Source organism: Sinocyclocheilus grahami, unplaced genomic scaffold (genome assembly GCF_001515645.1).
Source record: "Sinocyclocheilus grahami isolate Dianchi unplaced genomic scaffold, SAMN03320097.WGS_v1.1 scaffold5.1, whole genome shotgun sequence".
NCBI lineage: Eukaryota > Metazoa > Chordata > Actinopteri > Cypriniformes > Cyprinidae > Sinocyclocheilus > Sinocyclocheilus grahami.
This window is the reverse complement of record NW_015505184.1, coordinates 1,007,258-1,033,303: the sequence shown is the minus strand read 5'-3', so window position 1 is coordinate 1,033,303 and position 26,046 is coordinate 1,007,258. Positions and strand designations below refer to the sequence as shown.

The 26,046-nt window shown below is 36.9% G+C and overlaps 2 protein-coding genes across 5 annotated transcripts in view; both read right to left on the bottom strand.

The window, feature by feature from the left end:
• The window catches only part of LOC107585793 (protein FAM49B-like), an 18,421-nt gene extending 9,504 nt beyond the window's left edge, over positions 1 to 8,917 (bottom strand). Inside the window, exon 1 of the mRNA XM_016272942.1 lies at positions 8,710 to 8,917. The gene's annotated coding sequence lies outside the window, so the exon portion shown is untranslated. The remainder of the gene's footprint in view (positions 1 to 8,709) is intronic.
• Positions 8,918 to 10,580: 1,663 nt separating this feature from the next.
• LOC107583981 (arf-GAP with SH3 domain, ANK repeat and PH domain-containing protein 1-like) overlaps positions 10,581 to 26,046 on the bottom strand; it is a 38,217-nt gene continuing 22,751 nt past the window's right edge. For 2 of the 4 annotated variants that reach the window (XM_016270376.1, XM_016270384.1), the window contains 18 exons: positions 25,605 to 25,674; positions 23,891 to 23,978; positions 23,660 to 23,708; positions 22,643 to 22,806; positions 22,307 to 22,440; positions 21,532 to 21,623; positions 21,206 to 21,392; positions 20,785 to 20,870; positions 20,581 to 20,696; positions 18,582 to 18,649; positions 18,282 to 18,389; positions 17,291 to 17,516; positions 16,459 to 16,620; positions 14,165 to 14,240; positions 13,804 to 13,868; positions 13,165 to 13,721; positions 11,964 to 12,086; positions 10,581 to 11,873 (listed from right to left, as the gene is read on the bottom strand). In XM_016270376.1, coding sequence (XP_016125862.1) covers positions 11,799 to 11,873; positions 11,964 to 12,086; positions 13,165 to 13,721; positions 13,804 to 13,868; positions 14,165 to 14,240; positions 16,459 to 16,620; positions 17,291 to 17,516; positions 18,282 to 18,389; positions 18,582 to 18,649; positions 20,581 to 20,696; positions 20,785 to 20,870; positions 21,206 to 21,392; positions 21,532 to 21,623; positions 22,307 to 22,440; positions 22,643 to 22,806; positions 23,660 to 23,708; positions 23,891 to 23,978; positions 25,605 to 25,674 — 2,446 coding nt within the window. In that variant the 3' untranslated portion in view covers positions 10,581 to 11,798. The remainder of the gene's footprint in view (positions 11,874 to 11,963; positions 12,087 to 13,164; positions 13,722 to 13,803; positions 13,869 to 14,164; positions 14,241 to 16,458; positions 16,621 to 17,290; positions 17,517 to 18,281; positions 18,390 to 18,581; positions 18,650 to 20,580; positions 20,697 to 20,784; positions 20,871 to 21,205; positions 21,393 to 21,531; positions 21,624 to 22,306; positions 22,441 to 22,642; positions 22,807 to 23,659; positions 23,709 to 23,890; positions 23,979 to 25,604; positions 25,675 to 26,046) is intronic. The other 2 variants (XM_016270393.1, XM_016270396.1) reach the window with 1 other exon arrangement.

Below are 26,046 nucleotides of genomic sequence, written 5' to 3'. Positions count from 1 at the left end.
ATACATATATATATATATATATATATAAAATTATTATTCAACATTAATTTAACATAAATAACATGAATGTAATTAATAATATTAAGAAAAGCACTTTGCTCTGATTTTACTAAATGAAATGTCAACCCAAAACCAGAGCTCAATTTTCTACCATCAGGAGGGAAAGGGAGAGACAGGTGTGTGTCCTGGACAGACAGACAGACTGCACATGGACACAAGTATGTGGGCCGGCCAGCTGTGACAGGGCAGAGGAGCGTCAGGCATGAGTCAGTCAGACAGAGCGGTCACTCCTTCCTCTGCTGCATGACGGAATTTCTGACAACTGCACCCTTCATTAGACCCTATAAATACCACAGGACAATCAGATTTAATCAAAAAATATTGTTGCTACATTAGCCATGACACAACTGTTAAGAATCCATCTGCTATGAAAGAATATTTATGACAATATTTGTAGTGATTTTTCTGTGGTTTCCCATACTGCTTAAGAGCAGACAATGTTATTTAGATCTGCAGCTGTAAACAGTCTCTGATTAACCTGTTAGGAACACAGCTGAACTTTACATAAACCTAAAAATGAACCCCACATCTCCCACAAACTGTCTATCATCCACCCCTGCGTGACAATGGATGTGAGAGACACTGAATCCATCTGCCCACAAGCTAGAAGAGATGCAGACACAACATCCACCCTCCTCGCCATCATTCTCCCTGAAGCACACAGAGGTGTGTCAATGAACTGACACAGAGATTTTACACATCTAACCAGACGCCTGATGACCTTTAAATGTAAAGCTTACACACGATACTTTAAAGATGATATGACACTTTTTAGATCAAGATACGATGTGTCAAGCTGACGTGACCTTGAAAAAGCTACAGAAATACCATTTCATATCTACTTCAAAACAGGAAGGTTACAGTATCTGTGTGCAGACACTGGGAACTGAAGGGTTGTATTGCCACCTGGTGGACATCAGATGCTGTTTTAAAGCTTGCTTTGCTGACTTCAGATCAGAGTTGTGCACCATTCAGAATTCAGTTGAGAATGCACTGTAAATTCTAAATTCATTTCTGAACTTAAAATTAATTTTCTAAAATCGCAGTGCATTTCTTAGATTTTTACATTTCAAAAGCAACATTTGTCAAAACTTTAAATGCTGGCCTAAAGTCTTGTCTGAAAGTTTTGAAAGAAGTTTTAAAAAATCTTGAATTTTAAATGTTTATAGAATATGACGATTTAAATTATTTTGCCACAACTACAAATAATTATTGTTGCAATTAGCTATCACATCTTAACAATTAGTATTTTCCAGATTTTCATTTTTGAGATAACCTAATTATAATATAAAGTTGTCACTTAATACAACATTTTAAGTTTTCTAACCTAAATAAATAAATGATTTAAACATCTATTAGTGCCTAACCCCCTTTTTAGGGGTGAGAATCAGATGCAGAAATAATGGTTGACACCTCTGGTTTACACCAAAAGCATCGCCAAGTGCCAGCTTGCTAGTTTAGAATTCATGTGAATTTCATGTGTTAATTTTTGCACTTACACTTTGAGCTCTCAGTTTCAAGTCATAGTTTATATAGATTTCGAGATTACTTTTATCATTAAACCTCACAGGGACAGGCAATCCCTTGTCAACTCCAGGTCAGAAGGTTCGTGTTAGGTGAATAATGCTCGATACAGATATTCATCCACTGTCCTCAGACCAGCCAGATGCTCGATAAATAAGATTTGCTTGCTATTCAGTCATAGGCGTAGCTTGACGTTTGAGCTTGGGGGGGCCAAACCGAACCGGTGGATTTGGTTTTAAACACATTTTAGTTTTGCTATAGTAAATCTACATATTCACATTCACATAGAGCAGTGGCAAGTGCATGAGGTTGTCATGGTAACCACATACATTGCCCACGAATTACAGCTGCGCTTCTATTTCGCCACACTAAACTTAGCAATAAACACGTTTAAAATGCACAATAAACATGTCTGTCAAAACGATCTCAAAGGAGGCTTTTATTAAGCAAATCAAGGAGTGAATTACTCATCCACTGTTTTTAAAACAGACATTTGTTGAGCTTGATTCAAGTTAATGCACAATGAGACACATACTTTTTATTTAGTCTTATTGAATAGACGATAAACAGTTTATATTCTAAAATCTATTTAAAGGTTGTGTTCTGTGAAAATTAAATAACATTTGGATGTAAATGGTCGGCATAAAAGTAGTGTGCGGCTAAACCGGCTGCATCCTGTGGATCACCTTTATCTGATTGTCCGAGTCCGGAATTATTAAGCACGGCATTAATATCTTCATCAGAGTTTTTCGTTGTCTTCAGATTTCTCTGCAGTGTATGTTGTTAAAAACGCAGAACATCATTTTATTCCACACAACAGGCAAGCATTATCCACCAAAATGCAGATTCGTCACGTGACAATTCTTACGCAAATACGAGATTGAGGGACACGTTAAGTTTGTTTTGATTTATTAATTTAAGTATCTGTGTGCAGACACTGGGAACTGAAGGGTTGTATTGCCACCTGGTGGACATCAGATGCTGTTTTAAAGCTTGCTTTGCTGACTTCAGATCAGAGTTGTGCACCATTCAGAATTCAGTTGAGAATGCACTGTAAATTCTAAATTCATTTCTGAACTTAAAATTAATTTTCTAAAATCGCAGTGCATTTCTTAGATTTTTACATTTCAAAAGCAACATTTGTCAAAACTTTAAATGCTGGCCTAAAGTCTTGTCTGAAAGTTTTGAAAGAAGTTTTAAAAAATCTTGAATTTTAAATGTTTATAGAATATGACGATTTAAATTATTTTGCCACAACTACAAATAATTATTGTTGCAATTAGCTATCACATCTTAACAATTAGTATTTTCCAGATTTTCATTTTTGAGATAACCTAATTATAATATAAAGTTGTCACTTAATACAACATTTTAAGTTTTCTAACCTAAATAAATAAATGATTTAAACATCTATTAGTGCCTAACCCCCTTTTTAGGGGTGAGAATCAGATGCAGAAATAATGGTTGACACCTCTGGTTTACACCAAAAGCATCGCCAAGTGCCAGCTTGCTAGTTTAGAATTCATGTGAATTTCATGTGTTAATTTTTGCACTTACACTTTGAGCTCTCAGTTTCAAGTCATAGTTTATATAGATTTCGAGATTACTTTTATCATTAAACCTCACAGGGACAGGCAATCCCTTGTCAACTCCAGGTCAGAAGGTTCGTGTTAGGTGAATAATGCTCGATACAGATATTCATCCACTGTCCTCAGACCAGCCAGATGCTCGATAAATAAGATTTGCTTGCTATTCAGTCATAGGCGTAGCTTGACGTTTGAGCTTGGGGGGGCCAAACCGAACCGGTGGATTTGGTTTTAAACACATTTTAGTTTTGCTATAGTAAATCTACATATTCACATTCACATAGAGCAGTGGCAAGTGCATGAGGTTGTCATGGTAACCACATACATTGCCCACGAATTACAGCTGCGCTTCTATTTCGCCGCAATAAACACGTTTAAAATGCACAATAAACATGTCTGTCAAAACGATCTCAAAGGAGGCTTTTATTAAGCAAATCAAGGAGTGAATTACTCATCCACTGTTTTTAAAACAGACATTTGTTGAGCTTGATTCAAGTTAATGCACAATGAGACACATACTTTTTATTTAGTCTTATTGAATAGACGATAAACAGTTTATATTCTAAAATCTATTTAAAGGTTGTGTTCTGTGAAAATTAAATAACATTTGGATGTAAATGGTCGGCATAAACGTAGTGTAAACCGGCTGCATCCTGTGGATCACCTTTATCTGATTGTCCGAGTCCGGAATTATTAAGCACGGCATTAATATCTTCATCAGAGTTTTTTGTTGTCTTCAGATTTCTCTGCAGTGTATGTTGTTAAAAACGCAGAACATCATTTTATTCCACACAACAGGCAAGCATTATCCACCAAAATGCAGATTCGTCACGTGACAATTCTTACGCAAATACGAGATTGAGGGACACGTTAAGTTTGTTTTGATTTATTAATTTACTTACAATAACAATTTAAAATGTATTAACTTTTACATGTATTATTAACTACATTATATGCATTTTTACTTCATAGAAAAAACGTAGCTCGTGGGGGTCCAGGGGGGTTTATGGGCCCAGTACTTTCCTCCTGAACTAAGAGGAAGGCAAGTTTGCTGCATGAAGTTGACTGCATGACATCAATCTCACTTGCAAGACTGGCTACCTTTATACCTTTTTGTTTTTACCAAAATGCCTGTTTAACCCTTGTGCGACCTTATGGACATTTTTGTCCTTTTCAGTTTAGTTTTTTTTATAATTTTGCCTGTGTTAATGCCAACTGAATACATTTTGGAACAGGTGTGTATTTTTATTGGAATTTTATTATTTTCCCCTCATTTCCTTTAATAAATCTATTTTACACTAGGTACAAAAAAATAGTTCCTCTCAGGACCTTAAGGACAAAAATGTCCTCATTGAAACCCATTAAAATGGCAGTTTTTAATCCCAGGGCCATTTAACTATAAAATGAGGCAGTCTTTGTTACTAGGCTTTCATTCTGTAGGCAAGGCTTCAAAATTATTATTTTTTTTAATTATTTTACCAGATGGTGCCATTTTAATATATAAAGCAAATACTCACATTTTTCTTGTTTTCTGCTTTTGCTGCATTATAGAGCCAGTTGGATAAATTATGCAGCAATAATAATGGTGTGGGTATGTTAGTATGGATATCAGAGTGTGGTTTGTATGTGTGTCCTAAAAAAAATTTGTGTGTTCGGGTGTGTGCACCTGTAACGTTTGATAGAGAGAAATGATACTGTACTGTGAATCCCAAATCCCACCACTGTGTATGCCAGCGGAGCTCTGCTACAATCTAATGGGAAATGTTTGGTACTGCACCCAAACAAAATCTTACTAAAAGCTCATTTTTTGAGATATCAACCTCAAATTTGGAACACAACTTGTTTAGATTTATGGCTTTTATTTTCTAGCAATTTTTGTGTTCAACATGTTTTATAAAATATATATTTTATATAAAAAAAACTGCTCATAAATCATTTTCATAAACTTAAACCTCTATAACTTTTTTGGTTAAAAATGTTTACAACTTTTTTTTTACTTCAACAATAATCTGTCTAGGGTCTTCTTTAAAAGCAGCACTATGTAACTTTTTCTGTGTTCAAAATTAGCAAAATGAATATATAATGAGCGAGTACATCATGAATTCATCTTCCAAACCGCGTTTTTGTCTTATTCCAAATCACTACGGTACACTTATAATAAGTACTTATATTTGGACTATTGTAGCCTGGTCGGGTCGTCACCGCTGCGGAGTAACACATACCTGCGTGAATCGCCATAGACATAAACTTAGAGAAGTAGCTCCAGTTGGAATGTTCTTCCGCGGGATGTGTGCAGTTCTCTTTATTAACCGCTAGAGCGCCAAAAGTTACATAGTGCTGCTTTAAAATGAGACCAAACTTAAAGGGATAGTTCACCCAAAAATGCAAATTCTGTCATCATTTACTCACCCTCAAGTAGTTTCAAACCTGTATGAATGTCTTTGTTCTGCAGAACACAAAGGAAGATATTCTGAAGAATGTGGGAAACAGAGCAGTTCTGGGGCACCATTGACTTCCATAGTATTTTTTTCTCCTACTATGGAAGTCAATGGTGCCCCAAAACAGCCTGGTTACAAACTTTCTTCAAAATATCTCCCTTTCTGTTTGGCAGAACAAATACATTTATACGGGTTTGGAACTACTTGAGGGTGACTAAATGATGACAGAATTTTCATTTTTGGGTGAACTATCCCTTTAAGTCTGTACACCCAAGCTTCAAATTTTTATTTTTATTTTTGACAGTTTTTGGACATGGACATTTTTGTCCTCTACGAACCTATGTGTAACTTTTTTAAATTGACGCACAAGGATTAAAATGTATTTAAATGAATTATAAAAACATTTATACAGTAACTTTTATAAATTTTAATGTGAAATGTGAAACTCAATCAGTTGATTTTAACAGAACAAAAAGCAACACTTTAAATCCAGCAAAAAACACTGTGCAAAAACAAAACGGAGCAATATAACTAATATAACTTCTGCAATGCATGCAACTGAAATGCCGGATTCACTTCTCTATACCTCTTCCAAAGAAAAAAACCAAGCAGCATGGAAAAATGCACAGGCAGGAACACGAGAAACCTAATGAGAGCCGCAGCTATCGGGCCTGTACAAACTTGCTTCCCCTGGCATGACAGCACAGGTGTCCGTGTTCTCTCCTCTGCTTTTTTGCACAGGTACTGCTCAAAAACATCCATGCTGTGTGTTCTTAGACAGTGTCTAAATAGCTTTTTAGCACCATTTGATTTACTTTGTATCTTAGAGCAGAAATGCAAGTAAGCTGCCCATACCAATGTATCTAGGGCAGTCCTCGAGCTAGCAGCAAAGAATAGTGCTCGAGTTTTTAAAGAGCATCTGACCACAAAAAGGTTTCAACTTTCTGTTGATTTGTTTGACTGTGAAGACTGATAAAGCGAGCCTGTCCTACCACAAAGCATAACCAGGAAGTTGAACCAACACTAAAAAGGGTTACCTCCTTCACAACAATACTTCTCAAACTGAAAACAAGATACAGTAGTATAAGCTCACTGTTTTTAAATATTTATTCAGTCACCAATGTCAAAATGCACACACTCAATAATAATACCATAATAAAGTCTACTTAAATGCTTTTTTTGCTTAACATCTTGTCTTTATACAGCTTCTACATGCACTCAAAAATAAAATATTTAAAACAATATAGACCTCTGCATCAAAATGTAGTTAAAAACCTTGCTAGACATGTGAAGGGCGTACTGCTTACATGCCTTAAGGGCATGTAAAGTGCCACTAGATGAACCCTGCAGTACAGGAATGCTCCGCTAAATCCAGAAACACAATCACAACCTGACATCTCACAGCACAGAGCAGATGCTATGGATCTGCATCTTACAGTGATTAGAGCTGTGCAGATGGTTTTGCTGCAATATTGCTCTTTACAAACTACAGTCTGAAAAAACAACTAAAGCTGCTATACATGTATTTGCGTCCATCAGTATTAGCTTTTGCGTAATAATGACCATAATTACAATAAACACTAAAAAATTTTTGTGATTCATTCTCCTTTTACATAACACATATACGTTTAAAGGATAGAGAGTCGGACTTGTAACCCGAAGGTCGCGGGTTCGAGCCTCAGGTCCGGCAGGTGGAACTACTTGAGGGTGACTAAATGATGACAGAATTTTCATTTTTGGGTGAACTATCCCTTTAAGTCTGTACACCCAAGCTTCAAATTTTTATTTTTATTTTTGACAGTTTTTGGACATGGACATTTTTGTCCTCTACGAACCTATGTGTAACTTTTTTAAATTGACGCACAAGGATTAAAATGTATTTAAATGAATTATAAAAACATTTATACAGTAACTTTTATAAATTTTAATGTGAAATGTGAAACTCAATCAGTTGATTTTAACAGAACAAAAAGCAACACTTTAAATCCAGCAAAAAACACTGTGCAAAAACAAAACGGAGCAATATAACTAATATAACTTCTGCAATGCATGCAACTGAAATGCCGGATTCACTTCTCTATACCTCTTCCAAAGAAAAAAACCAAGCAGCATGGAAAAATGCACAGGCAGGAACACGAGAAACCTAATGAGAGCCGCAGCTATCGGGCCTGTACAAACTTGCTTCCCCTGGCATGACAGCACAGGTGTCCGTGTTCTCTCCTCTGCTTTTTTGCACAGGTACTGCTCAAAAACATCCATGCTGTGTGTTCTTAGACAGTGTCTAAATAGCTTTTTAGCACCATTTGATTTACTTTGTATCTTAGAGCAGAAATGCAAGTAAGCTGCCCATACCAATGTATCTAGGGCAGTCCTCGAGCTAGCAGCAAAGAATAGTGCTCGAGTTTTTAAAGAGCATCTGACCACAAAAAGGTTTCAACTTTCTGTTGATTTGTTTGACTGTGAAGACTGATAAAGCGAGCCTGTCCTACCACAAAGCATAACCAGGAAGTTGAACCAACACTAAAAAGGGTTACCTCCTTCACAACAATACTTCTCAAACTGAAAACAAGATACAGTAGTATAAGCTCACTGTTTTTAAATATTTATTCAGTCACCAATGTCAAAATGCACACACTCAATAATAATACCATAATAAAGTCTACTTAAATGCTTTTTTTGCTTAACATCTTGTCTTTATACAGCTTCTACATGCACTCAAAAATAAAATATTTAAAACAATATAGACCTCTGCATCAAAATGTAGTTAAAAACCTTGCTAGACATGTGAAGGGCGTACTGCTTACATGCCTTAAGGGCATGTAAAGTGCCACTAGATGAACCCTGCAGTACAGGAATGCTCTATGATCAAACGCCTTGTTTTCATACAAACGTTGTGAAGTAAAGGTTAATTATTATCTATTTAAAATCCTTAAACTTGACTATAAATTATCATTGAGCTTTCTTTTAGTTTAGTTTCAGTCATTTTCCACTCAGGTCGTCTTTATAGACTCTCTCCTCACCTGCGTGCTGAAGGAAACAAACATTCTCTCGCGCCAGGTTGCATATTTGAATGGTATTGCATCTTAAACCATGATTCTTACCTTAATTTCCAGTTAATTGAGTGAAAAGTAAATAGGCCTATAGGGAAACGCTGAAGAACACCCTGCTCAGCGGATCATTGTGAAGTGTGTCTACATTTTCCGGATTGGCCAATCAGAAGTGTTGCGTTTGACTCGCAGGTTGAGCTCGACTCAACTGTGGGAGCGTTAAACAAGCTCTGCCTACATCTATAAAAGGAACTGATTTCGAGAGCGGAAGCTGACTAATTTTACTATGCATGTAGCGTTCTCTATCTGTTTTGGATGACTTTGCTTTCACTTATGTTTTGAGCTCAGATATGCTAATTGCACGCTGAAAAGCGCAAACAATACGATAGAACGCTCGCTTTATCAATGAAGCAATGTTTGTATGATGAAAATATAGTTCTTTTGCACGGTAGTGGGGCTGATACAACAGGTAAAGTTGTGCTTTATGTGTCATTCTCAATTTATAAGCATGGTGACTTAAAAAAAAAAGATTTTAAATATTTGAAGAAATCCAATATAAAAGATTAATAATTTTATATTAACATTTAAACAACAATAATATATATTAATGATTCCATTAAAATAATACACTAAGTAGTAAAATACTTAATAGAGGCTGATTTTCAGCATGAAAATAAGTCATTATTAATATAAAAAAGGATTTAAAAGAATTATGGACATCTCATTGATGTTGTCAATGTAAAAAACATTTTGAGGGGAAAAAATGTTTAATGTGTTCGTGAAATTCATGCAGATTCATAAAAAAAATGTCTGTGTGCTTTTCAGTTAGTATTGATGTTAATGAATACTATGAGCCAAAATTCAGAAAATAAGTCTTGAAAGTCTTTTTTTTTATACCGACACTGAATGTCAAATAACCCAGCCTGAAGAACAAATAAATAAATAACATAGAGACTACATGGTTTCAACGTAAAGTCTTTATTTTAAGATTCGAAGACTTGATAGCCAAGTTTGATTTTCTTTCTGACTGAACTTACAGTGCAGCAAACACAGGAAAAAAGGTGAGAGTGGTAAAATCATCCTAAATTTAACATTAGGACTGAATCCAGTTTATTCACTTAAATGTGAAGTTGTCCTTTGGACTGTTTCCAGACTTTATTATGCTACAATATTAGCAACACAAGAATCCATGATCTGGAGTTGTGCTGGATTGAACATCTAAACAGATAAACGTGGTCCAACAGTGGGCTCATCAATGGGGTCTAAACAAAACAGTCCAGGAATGGTGCGTCCACAACTTTATACCACAATCATGAAGTTGTTTTGTCTTGTTCATGGAGCAGATATGTTCTTTGTGCTGAATTCCCGTTATTTATTCCTTAGTTGATATTATTTAACATGACCTAAAACAGAGAAACAAAAATAATAAACCCATAATAAACTACACTTGAAGGTTCCATCCCTCTCCATGCTGAAACACTTTAGCCCTATAAATGTCAAATACTATCATCATCAAATATAGTACAAGTGGCATTCATTAATACATCTTCTATTGTTAATACAATAACAGTTAAAAACAAAGAGTGAATGCTGGTCTCCCTGATAAGGGTAACGAGAAAAGAGGCAGCATTAGTTCATTCTGAGTCCTACCGAGTCAGTCACTCACTGCCGGGTCCCCTTGCAGCTCATTTACTTCAAAGTAAATGAACAAAACAAACCGAAAGAAATCACATTCCACAGTCACTGTAAGCAAACAACAAAACTCCTAAGCAACCTTTAACAGATTGTGTTCTGCTCAACATATATCCATTTTTATACAAAGCCAACAACGTTTGACCAGTCAGATCCATGTACGTGTGACGCTTTAGAAATTATGCATGACTCATGACTGATAACCAGAGACCAAATGACTCATTTACTTCAAAGTAAATGAACAAAACAAACCGAAAGAAATCACATTCCACAGTCACTGTAAGCAAACAACAAAACTCCTAAGCAACCTTTAACAGATTGTGTTCTGCTCAACATATATCCATTTTTATACAAAGCCAACAACGTTTGACCAGTCAGATCCATGTACGAGTGACACTTTAGAAATTATGCATGACTCATGACTGATAACCAGAGACCAAATGTATAAGGTACGCTGTTGTATGATCTAATAAAAGAATATCGACAAAGACACTTTCCCATAGCTGAGGCATCGGTTTTGTCAGATTTGGCATAAAACGACAATGGGGAAGAAATGAAGCGGTCCCACTGATGCAACCAAGGCCGCAACCACAATAGACACTGAAATGTTTGACCGATATGAGCTCTTCAGTGGTTCATTCTTAAATTATTACTGGTTATGTGTGGTAACATCCTTGGATACAACCGCCATATGAACATACTGGTAGAAAGTGGTAGCATTGCACCAGCAATTTCTAGGGCTGTAAATTGGTCTCCTACTCACTGAGGCATTCAGGATAAAGATGATTTCTGTCTTTTGTTTTGTGAAGCAAACAATGTAGAGTAGATGAGATGTTCAAACCGTTACATTTTGGTTTTGATCCCTGACCAGAATCCCAATATGCTGGGAATTTCAAGACTTGTATAGTATTTAAGTATTCTTGCTCATCATTTACGCCTTGATCTTTTTTTCTTTTAAAACAGTACACTAAAATGTCTAGAGTCACTCTGGCTCCATAAGCAAGCAGGGTTAACACATTTGCACACTTGTACATTATACATATACGTACATAAATATACACTTACATCTGTGCATATGTATGTACAAAGACACACTTAAAATGGACATACATATAATTCTATATGTGTACACATACACAAAGTTACAGCATACATGTTAAGTGCTAGATTTCCAAGTATAGCTACTGCAAACCCAGTTTGGCATGCTGGGCTGCCATGGCTACGATAATACTGGTAGGCAGGATAACACAGTTTATGAACAACACATAGTTTACACATTTTACCCTTGAGGATTAAGGGAGCATGGGTTTGATACTTCATGTTTCGATGGTTTGGAGACAGTTTGGGTTTCAGCAGCTATGTACAGAGGCAATGCCCACAGTCCAGTGTGAGGCCAGAGAGAGCGGAGCTTGTGCTAGTTAGAGAGCCTCTCGGCTGCCGCTTATATGCTGTCAGTCTGACAGAATGTGCACGAAGGACATTGGGAAGACCCCTTTCCGTTCAGGCTTCCCCTCTATGTGCCCGATCTGTAAAAAGGCAGGTTGATGAATGTGATAGTCTGTCCTAAAACTGAACTAACAATGCTAGTGGCAAGCGCACTGCGCATATTTACTTACCCACCACTCCTGGTCTTCCTCTCCTGTAACAATTATAACCTCCCCCTCCACAAAAGTCAACTCATCGTCATTATCTGCTTGGCAATCGTAGATGGTTTTCACACGCCTTACTTTGTTCTTGCCCTGCACAGAGATGATCTCCAGTTATTAGTGTTACACCTGTTGATCATTTCCAGTATGCATTACTGATCAAAATTTTGGGGTCGGATATATTTTGTTGTTGTATTTGAGTTGAATTACTGAAATAAATGAACTTTTCCACGACATTCTAATTTATTGAGATGCACCTGTAAGTCTCTTATGATCACCAAAGATGCATTCAATAAATGAAAAATACAGCAAAAGCAGGACAATGTGAAATAGTATGATTTAAAATAACGGTTTTGATATATTTTAAAATCTATTTCATATTTATTTAATTTTTTTATATTATATATTCTATAACCATTACTACATGGTTCAGTGTCACATGATCCTTCAGAAATCATTCTAATATGCTAATTTGGCGATTAAGAAATATTTCTTTACAATATTAATGTTAAAAACAGTTGTGCTGCTTAATATTTTGTGGAAACCATGATTTACAGGATTCTTTGATATATAAATAAATGTATTTTTTTAACTAAGAAAATATCTAAACTAATGATTTTTTTTACGTATTAATTTTTTTAATTTCACTTTTTAAGCTCAATATTATGCTAAATATGTTTAGTTTTACAACGATAAAATAATAGATATAGGTTGTTAAAGGGATAGTTTACCCAAAAATGGTACTCTCATGAACGCGCATCAAGACTGACACGGAAGAGAAGAAATTGTTGAATAAAGTCATTATTTTTGTTTTCTTTGCGCACAAAAAGTATTCTCGTAGTTTCATAAAATTACGGTTGAACCACTGATGTCACATGGACTATTTTAACAATGTAATTTCTACCTTTCTGGGCCTTGAACATGGTAGTTGCATGCAAGGTCCGAAAGCTCTTGGATTTCATCAAAAATATCTTAATTTCTGTTCCGAAGATGAACGAAGGTCTTATGGGTTTGGAATGACATGGTGAGTAATTAATGACAACATTTTCATTTTTGGGTGAACTATCCCTTAAAAGTGAGGACAAAAAATAATTTGTGCACTGGTTGTTAAGCTAAAACCTTTTGGGTCCACAGTACATATATAAAACTTTTTAAAAGGTCTTCCACTCACCACTGTGTTTATTTTCCGTGGCATCGGGACTGGCATTTCCACAGCTCCTGCAGGTGCACCATTAGTGTCCTCACTGGCCTGTCTTGGAGAGAGCTGCTCCTGCTGACTGGATGACTGCACCTCTGTCAGCTGGGGCTTTGGACTTGTTTCCTCCTGCGATGTTTGCCTCTGTGTGGTCTCAGCTGCTGAAGACATCGTAGGCTTGGATGGGAGGTCAGAGAGCTGTGGCTTAGGGGGAAGATCCTTAAGCTGAGGTTTCGGGGGCAGGTCAGAAAGCTGAGGTTTGGGAGGTAAATCTGACAATTGTGGTTTTGGGGGAAGATCAGATAGCTGTGGCTTGGGGGGAAGGTCTGAGCTATGCGGTTTCTGCGGCACCTCCACAGGCTGGGAGCGTTCTGCAGGTTGTGGGATTTTAGGTGGCGGCTCAGTGGGTCTAGTTATTGTATCTGAAGCTCTGGTGGGAGGAGTGTCCTGGGCCTGTGGGGGTTTCTGCAGCACATCAGGACCGGACTTGTCCACTGAGGGGAGGTGGATTGTGTCAATCTTTCGTAGTGCCACTGAAAGATGTGTAGGTCAATATAAAGTTCAAAATTAGAAATATAAATAAATCACTTGTAGTTAATGTCATGTGAAATGTACCTTTTTGAGGTAGTTTGGGAAGAACTCGTGGGCCAAATGTTGCTTTTGTGTTCATAGAAGTAGTGCTGAAATCAAGAAGGGCATGTCATTAATATCTCTATAACAGACTAGAAAAACCTTCATGATGGATTTTCAAAGGTAACATGAAAATTATAAACGCTAAATCTTTATGGTCTCATGTTTTTACCTTCAAGATTGATTTGACATGCAGTAAAATGCACAAATGATTATTGTGCAAAATAGGACTATTACATTTTTAAAATTTAAATTTTTTCCATTCCCATTTAAAATTTACATTTTAAAAAAACAGCAGGTTTTCTATATCAAGCAGGTGTGTCTGAATGTGAGTGTGGTGCAGCACCTTTGCTGCTGCTGAATTCCCTCAAACTTATTGGCCGGGGACGTCCGATTTGCAGAAGGAGGTGTGGACTCACTTCCTATGAGGTTCAAAATAAAAAGAGAGAAGAGGTTTAAAGCGGGTTTGAAGTTCCTGTATTTCATTAAGAGCTTTGGCCATGTTTTACACTCTTGTTTTTATGTGCATGTGACTTTCATTGATGTTACCAAGAACAAGTTACTAAATGATGATGCTTATTTTATTATGTTAAAATATTTTCTCCAATCCCAGCTTAATATCCCAAGTCAACTATAAGCAAGCCAACTGCATGTTGATTTTCTCTGAAAAAAATATAAAAGCTGTCAGTTTGTTAGGGCATCACAACCAGTGCAACAGAACAAAATGAGCTCAACCAATGGCATGAGTTTGGGGGCAAACTATCTGTTTATCCGACCAATGGAAGATTAGGACAGAGTTTGGGGAAACCTGTTTGAAAACTGGCACTTTTCACAAATACGGTATATTTTTGTATGTACGGTAAGACTTTTTAAAAAGCATTAATGTATTATTGGTTTGTATTTGTTAAACAGACTATTATTTAACGCTAAATTAACCTAGCAAAATGTATTTGGGCACATTAAATGAACCAAGCATATAAGTTTCTAAACACATTCAATGTCATTTAAAGGTCACATATCATGAAAATCCGACTTTTCCAGGTTTTAAGAGCTATAATCAGGTCCCTGGTGCATCTACCAACCAAGGAAACGTGAAAAAGATTACCCCAGTAACGAGCGTGTCTGATTTCGCTCCCCTAGTGACGTCGCAAATGGATCTCCTTATAATATTACCGCTCCATAATCTGTAAAAGCTTACACCCAAGGAGCCGTCATTTTGATTTCGCAAGCGACAACGGTGTATCAGTTCTAGTGCCATGGCGAAAGTTTGAGTAAAACATGCTAACTGTTCTGTCTTTGGCTGCACAGACGAGCACAGAACACTATTTAGAGTCCCAGCCTCAGAGGAGAAGGGAGAGCAGTGGATTTATTGATTTATTTACTGTATATTGCTGCTGCCACACAGATCTAAAATAAAGTGATTTATTTCCCAGCTGTTTACCTTCACAGACATAACAGACAGTTTTTGTAACTTATGTGTTTTTTACGTAAACTTGTGTGGGAATGAGAACTTAGTTTAATACTCACATGCTGTGACAGCTGCTTTCTGTCCGTGTGCTTCGGATGTGTGAACTCAGAAAACCGTATATCAGATGTTTAAACTCATATGGTTTAAAACGCATGATTTCAGCGTGATAAACATGATAATCAGAACCAAAACAGATATTTTTAGCAGGTCCAAGACGAAATGGCGCAGCTCTATTCTGGAAAAGGGGGCGGGGAGCAGCAGCTAATTTGCATTTAAAGAGACAGGCACGAAAACAGCCTGTTTCTGCTTCCACTCAAAATAGGCATTTTCTAAATAATATAATAAATGATCTGTGGGGTATTTTGAGCCGAAACTTCACAGATATATTCTAGGGACACCTGAGACTTATATTACATATTGTAAAAAAAGGCATAATATATCTCCTTTAAAAAAATTCTTGACATTCTCGACTATATTCAAAAATTAAAATGATAAAACAATGTTACAATTTTGACATTAATTCCTAAATTGATTTTCAATCCAATTGTAATTATTATTAACAAATTTGAACCACCATTTTAATTTGAGTTATTCTAAATTCTTGCTGGTGGAGCTAATAGCACAGAAATTACACACTTTACCTTTAAACAAATTAGTAGGCTAATTTAATTGCAAAAATGCAACACAACATGAACAAAATTAATTGTTGTTATTAAATTGCAAAGCTCTGAATCACAAAATGAAAAGAAAGCAGCCTTAAGCTGATTAATATGAATATCAAATGGAGATTAACCAGTTTAACTCTCATTGTGGGGTGAGGAAAGAGAAAATACTGAAGAAAATGTAAAGTCAAGCAATAATTGTATTAACATCCTTGGGTGTTTGTTATGTCACGAGTATTATAATACTCAGAAAGCTCTGTCTTTGATCATTAACACATACTCAAGAACAAGAGCGCTAAATCAATTACTCGGAGTATCACTTCATTGCAATGGGCATATGAAGATCAGTCTCAGAATTCATACCCACCCACTTCACACCACCACCACCACCACCACTATCAGCACCAAAACAACAAAATTGCAAGAATTTTGCTCTTTTCTGTCAGCAGAGGTGGCGACGGAATGTTGTTTCTGCAGTCACAAAACGGAGATGTTGCCACCTGGACGCACCTTTGCTCTGCGGGCCCTGAAGTACGGGGCTGGGGGGGTCTGAGAGGGTGCGCTTGTGTCCGGGAGGTGGAGGAGGCGCTCTCTTCTTAGACAGAGTGGAGCTGCCTCCTGCACTCGATTGTGATCCCAGCGGCAGGGAGGTGGGCGGTCCTGTGGATGGAGCTGAAAGAGTGACGAGATGACGTGATTGGTCGAGAAACAAGTGAGGCCTGATATGATCCCAGAATGCAGGCGGCAGGCTAATATCTGATTAGTTGAAACTAAAGAATAAGGAGAGTCTGAGATTTATTTGACAGTGATTTCACATTTCTTGTTTGTATGAAGGCTAAATACCAATAAAAGGTGAACATTTATTTATTCGTGCCATTTATTCCCTAAAATATATAGTTTTATAGGAGTAGGTTTCATAGAGTTGGCAAATTAATTTTTCATAAGTTTGTAGGTACAGACATCTGTTGTGGCCGTTCTTGGCCGTATTTATGATGCTTTTTTAATAGTGTTCATATTGATATCGTAATTATATCGTATCGACCGAAATTAAGAAATATATCGTGATATAAATTTTGGCCATATCGTCCAGCCCAAGGCTGCACATTCCAGTTCAGTTTGCAAGTAAACAGTGGTTGTGGTGTGAGAGGATGTTTCATAATCACTCACGATTAACCTCCATTGATAGCACATTACACCTCCCCCGCAATTAGAGATAATGCAAAGACATCAGGAACATGCAAACAAGTCAATATACCAACATGTTTTACCTTTCCAGGCACCTGGCCAACTCATTTTTTTCCTGCAGTGTCATGCATATTGATCTTAATAAAGGCGTGTATACCTTTTGAAGTGGTCTTGCTGGCTATTGTGGGCCCCTCTGATACTGGAGACACAGGTGTATCGGTGGAGGTGCTGTAGACGGGATTGGCAAAGGCTCCGTAGGAGAGTCGCTGTTTGTCCCTGTGTCCTAAATACCCCGGCAAAGACAGCTTCTCCTGAGGGGATACGCTTGAGGAATGACAGAAGCTCTGAGGTCGGGGAGAACGCTCTTTCTTCACTGGACTGGGCTGAGGATGGAAAAAATATTTATTTAAGAATAGTAAAACCTTGCTATTACAACTGAATGCACTGGGTGGCGCTGTAGATATGCACTGTTGAGGTGGTGTCTAAATTTAGCAATATTTTGATTCTCATTGGCTTTTCAGTTTTCATTTCTCAAGTCATGGATCTCTGCAGATGAGGATCCACTTTTATGATGCAATCAAATCTGATTTTGATTTAGGAATAAATTGAAATCGCTTTGAGAAACTTTGCCCCTTATAAAATCATTTTCTGTGGCTGAGTGGGCAGAGAGTAAGGTTGTTAAATTGATTGATCGCGATTAATTGCTTCCAAAATAAAAGTATGTGTTTACATAATATATGTGTGTACTGTGTATATTTATATGTATATAAATACATTACAGTTTACTGCACTTAGATATTCTTGTAATTATTTACCTATAGCTCCTAATGAATTGGAAGTCTAGCACATTCACAGAAAATAGTTTGCTTCGCATTGCAAAATAAGGTGGATAGACTGAGTTATACCATACTATTTATATGTGCATTACCCTAACAGCAGCAATATACTTCTCAAATTGTTTTCAATGTAAATTCTGGGTAACTCCGGTAATGTTTTTTTTTGTCTTATTTTTCTCTTAATACAGAAAATTACTCATAATGCTCATGCTTACTATACGAGGTGCAAAAAAAGGAGCTCTTAACTGACAGAGTAAAGCAGAGCTCTCGTATAGGGAGATATAGGACAAAATAAAAGGTAGGCGCACAAACCTTGTCATCTAGGTCATCATCACTCTCGTCGATCTCCTCCAGCCGCAGATTCCACTCATACTCCACATGCACATGAGGATTAAACCTCCCAGTTGCTGCCTCCCCCAGCTGCGCATCCAATCACAAACCATTAATGTAATACACTTCTCCTCTCTGACATTAATGCCAGAAAAGGCCATGTTTTGAGTAAACATGACTTTATAGTGAAACTGCAGGTGGCTGTATGGCAAAATTCTTCTGTAATTAACAGTGTCGGCAACACAGAAGAATAAGCACTGTGTACAAAATGATCACACTCACTAGCTCTTCACACTGTGCATTTTTCAGACGTCTGGCAATGTCCAAAGCCGTCTCCCCATTTTGATTCACTGAAATAAAACACATAAATCGCATAAGAAGAGCCTTGCTATAACTATTGTAATTAAATTAAGAATAAACAATAAATTTGTTTTTAGATTTTTAGCAGTTATATATTATGTTTTGGAAAATGTACATATATTTATATTGTGCAAGAAGCAAAAAAGCAAAGCCTCCAGTTTAGGTGTGGTGACAACTGTGTATTACTCTGTGCAAAGAATTTGAGGAATGAAACATGTCGGAGGATGAGCCTCCAAGCTTATTTAGAAAAAAAATGTAGAAAAAAATTATACTTCAGAAAGGATGCAGTCAATTAATCTATGCCATTACAGGAATACATTTCATTAAAGGGGTCATATGATGCTGCTAAAAAGAACATTATTTTGTGTATTTGGTGTAATGAAATGTGTTTATTCGGGTTAAGGTTCAAAAAACACATTATTTTCCACATACTGTACATTATTGTTTCTCCTCTATGCCCTGCCTTTCTGAAACGTGTCGTTTTTACAAAGCTCATCGGTCTGAAAAGCGGAAACAGTCCTCCATAAAATGTGCTGCACACATCTGAATATTTGGGTTGAACTGTTCTGGAACAGTGTTGTAAATACAACTTAACCACTGATTTCTAGTCGTGTCCTCTTTTGGAAGACCAAACAAAGTAGTTTCACTTTCACAACGAAACAGCATCACACCGCAACCTTGAGTGAGCGTAGGCGGCGGGCTTGAGAACAGCGTGGCCGGCAGATTCGACGAAGGAGCGTCCGGCGGGCTTGCGGCAACCACATGTGACGACCCCGGGCTGGACTCCGCTTCGTCCACGGTGAAAGCCGATCCAGCGATCGACAGTGCGAAGTTGATGTATTTCCTCAGCGACCAGCATGGATCAGCTCCAGGCATGACAAAGCGGATATCGTCCTCTTTTGGAAGGCCAACCAAAGTAGTTTCGCTTTCACAATGAAACACAGCGCCTTCACAACATGGCGGAGGCAGCAACAACAATACTACAGCCAGAATAAAAGTTATGCCTTCTTTCTTTGCGTGAACATTTGGGCGGCATTATGCAAATCTTCCCACATCGTGACATAGACATGTGAGGGCGTGTTAGAACGAGCCGTTAGAACGAGCCATATATCTCTTTGGATTTGAGACTTTAATCTTTGCAACTTAACAGATCTTCTTTAAGCACCAAGAGCTTGTAACACTCCAAAGAGAAAGGAAAATGTGAAATCGCATCATATGACCCCTTTAAAATAGAAAACTGTTAAATTGTAATTTTTAACAATATACATTTTCATACTACTGTTCTACACATTATCATTTACAATTCACAATTTTAAAGGAACACTCCACTATTTTTGAAAATAAGCTAATTTTCCAACTCCGTACCATGGGTTCAGCAGGCGCAATGATATTACGCAGCGCCTGAAAATAGTCCCAGCTAGGTAACTTCCAATAAGCCTTGTTTCAGGCGCTGCGTAATATCATTGCGCCTGCTGCACCCATGGTATGGCAGCAAAGTTCCTTGATTATTACACTGGAATGAGAGTATAGTTCCTAGCCATATCAGCCTACAAAATCGCAACTTTTAATTTTCTGTCGGTCTTAGTACATGATGTAACTACAGAAGAGTCAAGTTTTAAATAGGAAAAATATAGAAACTCTTTGGTCATTTTTGAGCAAGATGCTAACGGTCTAATCAGATTCAATGATCTATGCTAAGCTAAGCTAAAAGTGAAATTGGTAAAACTCAACTGTTTAACTCCAGGGGCGTTGGAAAATGAGCCTATTTTCAAAAATAGTGGAGTGTTCCTTTAAGCTGAAATAATTTACAACAATCAATCATCACACAAATTCCAAGTAATAAATATCATATTTATTTTGAAATAACTGCAGATGATGTCTCTATTGAAACATCTTTGGGGAGATGCTAAAGATCACTTACCCAAGTCAATAGATGGTTTTCCCCTGAGCAGCAGTTTGAGACACTCTGCCTTCTCATATGTGCAGCTGTAATGGAGAGCAGCGTTTCCACTATCCGTCTGTCTGTCTAGAGTTCCACTGTACACACACACATCCATATTTACCATCTTGCAGCTTAATTCTCTCCAGTGGACTAATGTGCACAACAGAATATTCTGTACGATACCTGTTTTGGACGAGAAAGTCCACCAGGTGCAGCGAGGTCTGGTCTGATGTCCGCACAGCAAAGTGCAGCGCTGTCTCTCCCGGGTCCTGTTGACAGTAATTCAGTCAGAATCAGGACAGCATTACTGAGAATTACTTGAATTTAATAAAATATGCTATATAGCTTATTCTTTCAATTTACTGTGTGAACAAGCAGATTTCAGATCCTCTAAAATGAACAGGAAGCATCTTACAAAAAAAAAAACTGAATACTGATGAACCCTTGGGCAACCATCACTTCAACCTCACATTTGCAAAAAGCCACACTAGTCATTTGTCCTGAAGTCAGTTCATGTACACTCTGGGGAATAAATTATATTTCTCTAAATAAGCAGCATATAAATCAGTAGGTCCATGACAAACTATTAGTCAGAGATCAATACCCGTCCTGCTTCTGGAAATGGATCCATTAGCTCCACTCCATCTGCATAGAGCTGAATAAGAGCCATCAGGTCTCGAGTTCTCACGGCCTCGTACAAGTCGCCCTGTCTGGCTGTGGCTGTAGTGGCTGTCCTCCGAGCAAACCTGTGCTCCACATACTTCGCGTTTATGTACTCCTTCCTCTCGGTCCTACAAGATTTAAAACCTCATTTCAAAGCATATACTGCTTTACATAAATTAGTGCATTACCTACTAAACAAAGGGTCATTTTCTCATAGCTAAAGTCTGTAGTTCTGTCTACATGTCTGCTATGTAGGCTGGTACTCACATGTCACTTGATGGTGTTGGCTTTGGCGAAGGACTCGGCAGATTCCCTTCTAATATTTCATTAAAACTGCTGTTACCCACATTCTTAGCCAACTGTGGAGAAATTGCAATCAGCTATTAGTAACAAGCATATTAACAGTTCATAGCATAACTATAATTTGTGCATTTCTAAATAGAAATACATTCGGCAAAAAGCTGATATAGAAAGCTTGATAATTTGTAATTAACATACAAACAAATTACTGTTCAAATGAGATTGGTAATACTATTTAAATGACTATTTTATCATGCTTACTAAGGCTGCATTTATTTAATTTTAAATACAGCAAAAAAATAGTAATATTGTGAAATATTATTGCAATTTAAAATGACTGTTTTCTATTTTAATATATTTTAAAATTAAATTTATTCCTGTGATGCAAAGCTGAATTTTCAGCATCATTATTCCAGTCTTCAATGTCACATGATCCTTCAGAAATCATTCTAAAATGATGATTTGGTGCTCAAGAAACAATTCTTATTATTATCACTGTTGAAAACAATTGTGCTGCTTAATTTTAGGGAAAACTGTGATAATTTTTTTTTCATAATTCTTGGATAAATAGAAAGGATAAATAGAAAGAACTGCGTTTTTATATAGATTATAAAAGTTCTAACTGCCAATTTTGATCAATGAAATACACCCTTGCTATATAATTGCTAAAAGAATCAAGCAACACTTACTGACCCCAAATTAAAAAATATATTTTAAATGACCAGATTAATGTTCAGATTACCAAGAGTTCAGAAGTGCCGAGTTTGTCAAGTTCCATGGACTGGATGCGTGAAATATGGACTCCCATTTCCCTGTGAATCCCAGAACACTCGATGCATGTCAGGATGCCCAGGTTAGTGGATAACCATTTAGGCTCTAGAGCAGATGAAAAAGGGGAAAATTAGGTCTTTTATTGTATTTGTTGAGGACTGTGCATTCTGCCATTCACTTCTCAGCCACAAGGTGACGCATGAAGCTATAAAACTCTATTTTGATACCTTGCTTGCTGCACTGACAAAGTGGGGACTTTGTGTCAGATCCAACTGCTACAAAACTTTCATACACGAACTCAGCTAACCTGGTGCACCACAGTCGCAGCAGACTTCGTTTCCAGGCATGCGCAGCACGTCCTCGATTATGGTTTTGGTCAGGTCTTCCAAACTGTCATCTCCAGCACTCTGCTCCCCACGGAACGCCATGTTCAGAGCCTCCTCCTTACTGTTAGTCAGCACTGAGATCCATCTGCACATCACACATTCACATATATGCATTAATCGCTTGCACACCTCTACAGATGGACACGCACATGCGATAAATTATGTGAAACACCACAGGAACAAATAAAGGTTTGCATACAACGTTTACACACAAACACTCATTTATATATTAATATAAATGTGACATACAGATATTATATATCAACAGACACACACAAGCTTAATAACTCACAGCAAAATATACTACACAAAAAGGATGGCCAATATATTGAATATTCACAAAATATTCACAATGAATTTACTGGCTTTCACTTTATTTTTAGATTATACATATATACAGCAAATATCGTCATGTAAGATGAAAAAAAATATATATAGTACTGTTTAAAAGTTTGGGGTCAGTACAATTTTTTTTTTTTAAAGAAATGCATACTTTTATTCAGCAAGGATTAATTAAATTTATCAAAAAATATAATGCAACACTTACTGCAGTCTTCAGTGTCACACGATCCTTCACAAATCATTCTAATATGCTTATTTGCTGCTCAAGAAACATTTCTTATCATCACAGTTGAAAACACTTGTGCTACTTAATATTTTTGTGGAAACTGTGCTACATAGAAAGTTTATTGAAGATTTGATTGTTAAATTTTATGCATTCTTGCTGAAATAAACGTCTGCATTTTTTCCACAAAAAAAAAACGGAACTGTTTTTAACATATTTATAGCCCAGCCAAGGATGAAATACACACAAACACACACTCATCTCATTAACATGCAGAAGCACTCATACACACGCATCTTGTTCTCACTCGTGAGCACGAGAACAGAGAAATAACAGATGGAATCAACTCTCTACCTCACACATTCACACTTACATCACAAACTCCTGTTCATCCTCTGCCTGGAAATGATATGTTCGATTATCTGCAGGGGGAAAGCAGCAGACAGATTATTAGGGGAAAGAAGTGCATTATGTTAACTGCCCTGAACACTGCACTTAGTGCTCTCTGGCCGAGTAATGGAGTTAGACTTCCAGAGGCCTTGCTAGCACTTGGTATGGATGAAAGTACTCTGAAGTTTGGCGGAGGAAATGTGTAGCCACTCACGGGAGATGAGGTCAAAGCACTTCTTATCCTCTCCGCTGGGTTTAACCTGGCAGGTCAGCAGATTCAGTCTCACCGGCTGCCTGTTGGACTGGACACAGCGTAATTACAGTGAGTAAATGACCCTCGATGGACCTGTCACTTGCCCTATAAGACCAAATATGTCATCAAGACATTTACCTGGCTAACAAACATGAGGCTTTGTCAAAACTGGAAGAGTGACCTGGAAGCATTAGTTAGTTACAATGAGTTTAAAAAAAAAATCCCATTGCTTTTTATGAATGTACAATTTTTGAATTTCAGCTATTATTGTAAATAAAAAAAATGAATGTGTTATTTGTTGTTATAAATTATTTTATTGCATTATATTGTATATATTTTTTTGTTATTTATTTCAATAATTATTTATAAACATTTACTGAAAAAATATATAACTGATTTCTTGCTCACACACACACAAAAAAAACGCTGCCAAAATAACATATATATCTTTGTAGTGGGGCCAGTGAAAATATTGGAAGGGCAAAAAAAATAAAATTCTTGCTCAACTTATTAATTGATGCATATGTTACTAAACATACTGTTGTAACAGTATTCAAGTATACAGACTAAACACTCATATTCGCAATTAGTTTTTTGTATATCTAACTCAAATCCTAGAGCAAGGTTCTGCTGGGAAAAAAAATTATGAAAAACAAAAATTATTATTAAAATTATTATTTTTTTAATCTACAAAAAGGCTCTTCAGACAAAAGCATTAGCTGGATGTAATGTGATAAAACAGATGTCTACAGCTCCATATTGGTAACAATAACAGTTGTGATAAAATGAACTGCCAGCACAGATCTTGTCTGACATCTACAGTAGGCAGTATTGAAGAAATCATACTTCAGATACATGTAAAATATTTCTCACCGTTTATAATAAATAACAAGTAACTGGTTGCAAATGGAGTATCCAATACATCCTGTATTGGATGCTCTATTTGCAACCAGTTGTTTCTTCAAAAATTACAGACTTAAGAAAAAAACATGGGATGTGCTTAACCCACTGTATTACCATTCAATAAATTTGGGAAACATTCATGTGCAATATAAATGTAACAACTATCATGACTCATTGTTTTGTTTCTGAATAATTAATACAAATTAAAACTTCATTTTGTTAAACCCAAGGTGACTAAACAGAAATACCAGCACTGCAGGAGCACTTTTATACTGATGAAACACACAGACGTGATGGCAGAAAAGTTCTTCACATTAAAATGCTATCAGACAGGAATAGGAGCACATTGTCACAGAGATCGGAGAGCAAAATGCATTCGCTCCACACGGCATCCTTTCAGCAGATTACACGAGGAAACTCATAGACCACCTGGGGCCCAGAGCATGCTGGGTCTCGCTCATGCTAATATCATTAGTGTATGAGTCAGATAGCACTGGGTGCATGTTTCCATGGTAACTGGGCAGCACTACCCCCCCCATATTCACCTTTACTGGAAACGAAAAGTCTTAAGAAAATTAAACTGTGGCAGCTGTGTGGCTAATGTTGTTTATGTACAACAGTTTGAAAGCTACAGCTATAATAATTTAAAAAAATCAAACTTAAAACTTCTGTCGATCGGTAAGTAGTACTATAATGAGACAAGTATCCTTTTAATGCAAATATCAGCTAGTCACCAAGCATGAGTATATCTTGCAGTATGACAAGTACTCACTGTGGCATGGGAGATGGTGAGAATGCCGTTTTTCACTGAGCACTTCCTCCTCTGCCACACTTTGCGGATCCTGAGAAAAAAAATGATTACATCCTTCCTTAGCATCTCTAAGAATTGGGGGGAAAAGCAGGACATTTTTTCAAAAGAATTCAAATTCAGTTTTGTCTCATCCAGTCTTCAGTATCACATGATCCTTCAGAAATTAATATGCTGATTCTCAAGACACATCTCATATTTGTATCAATGTTGAAAACATTATTAATATAACTGTTGAAAGCAGTGTGTTTTGTAACATTACCTGTCACCTTTATTCAATTTAGTGTGTCCTTGCTGAATAAAAATATTAATTTCGTACTGGACCGGACTGGAAAAAAAAAACTTACTGAGCCCAATCTTTTGAATAGTAGTATGTTAGATAACATTCTTTCTAATAAATTAACAT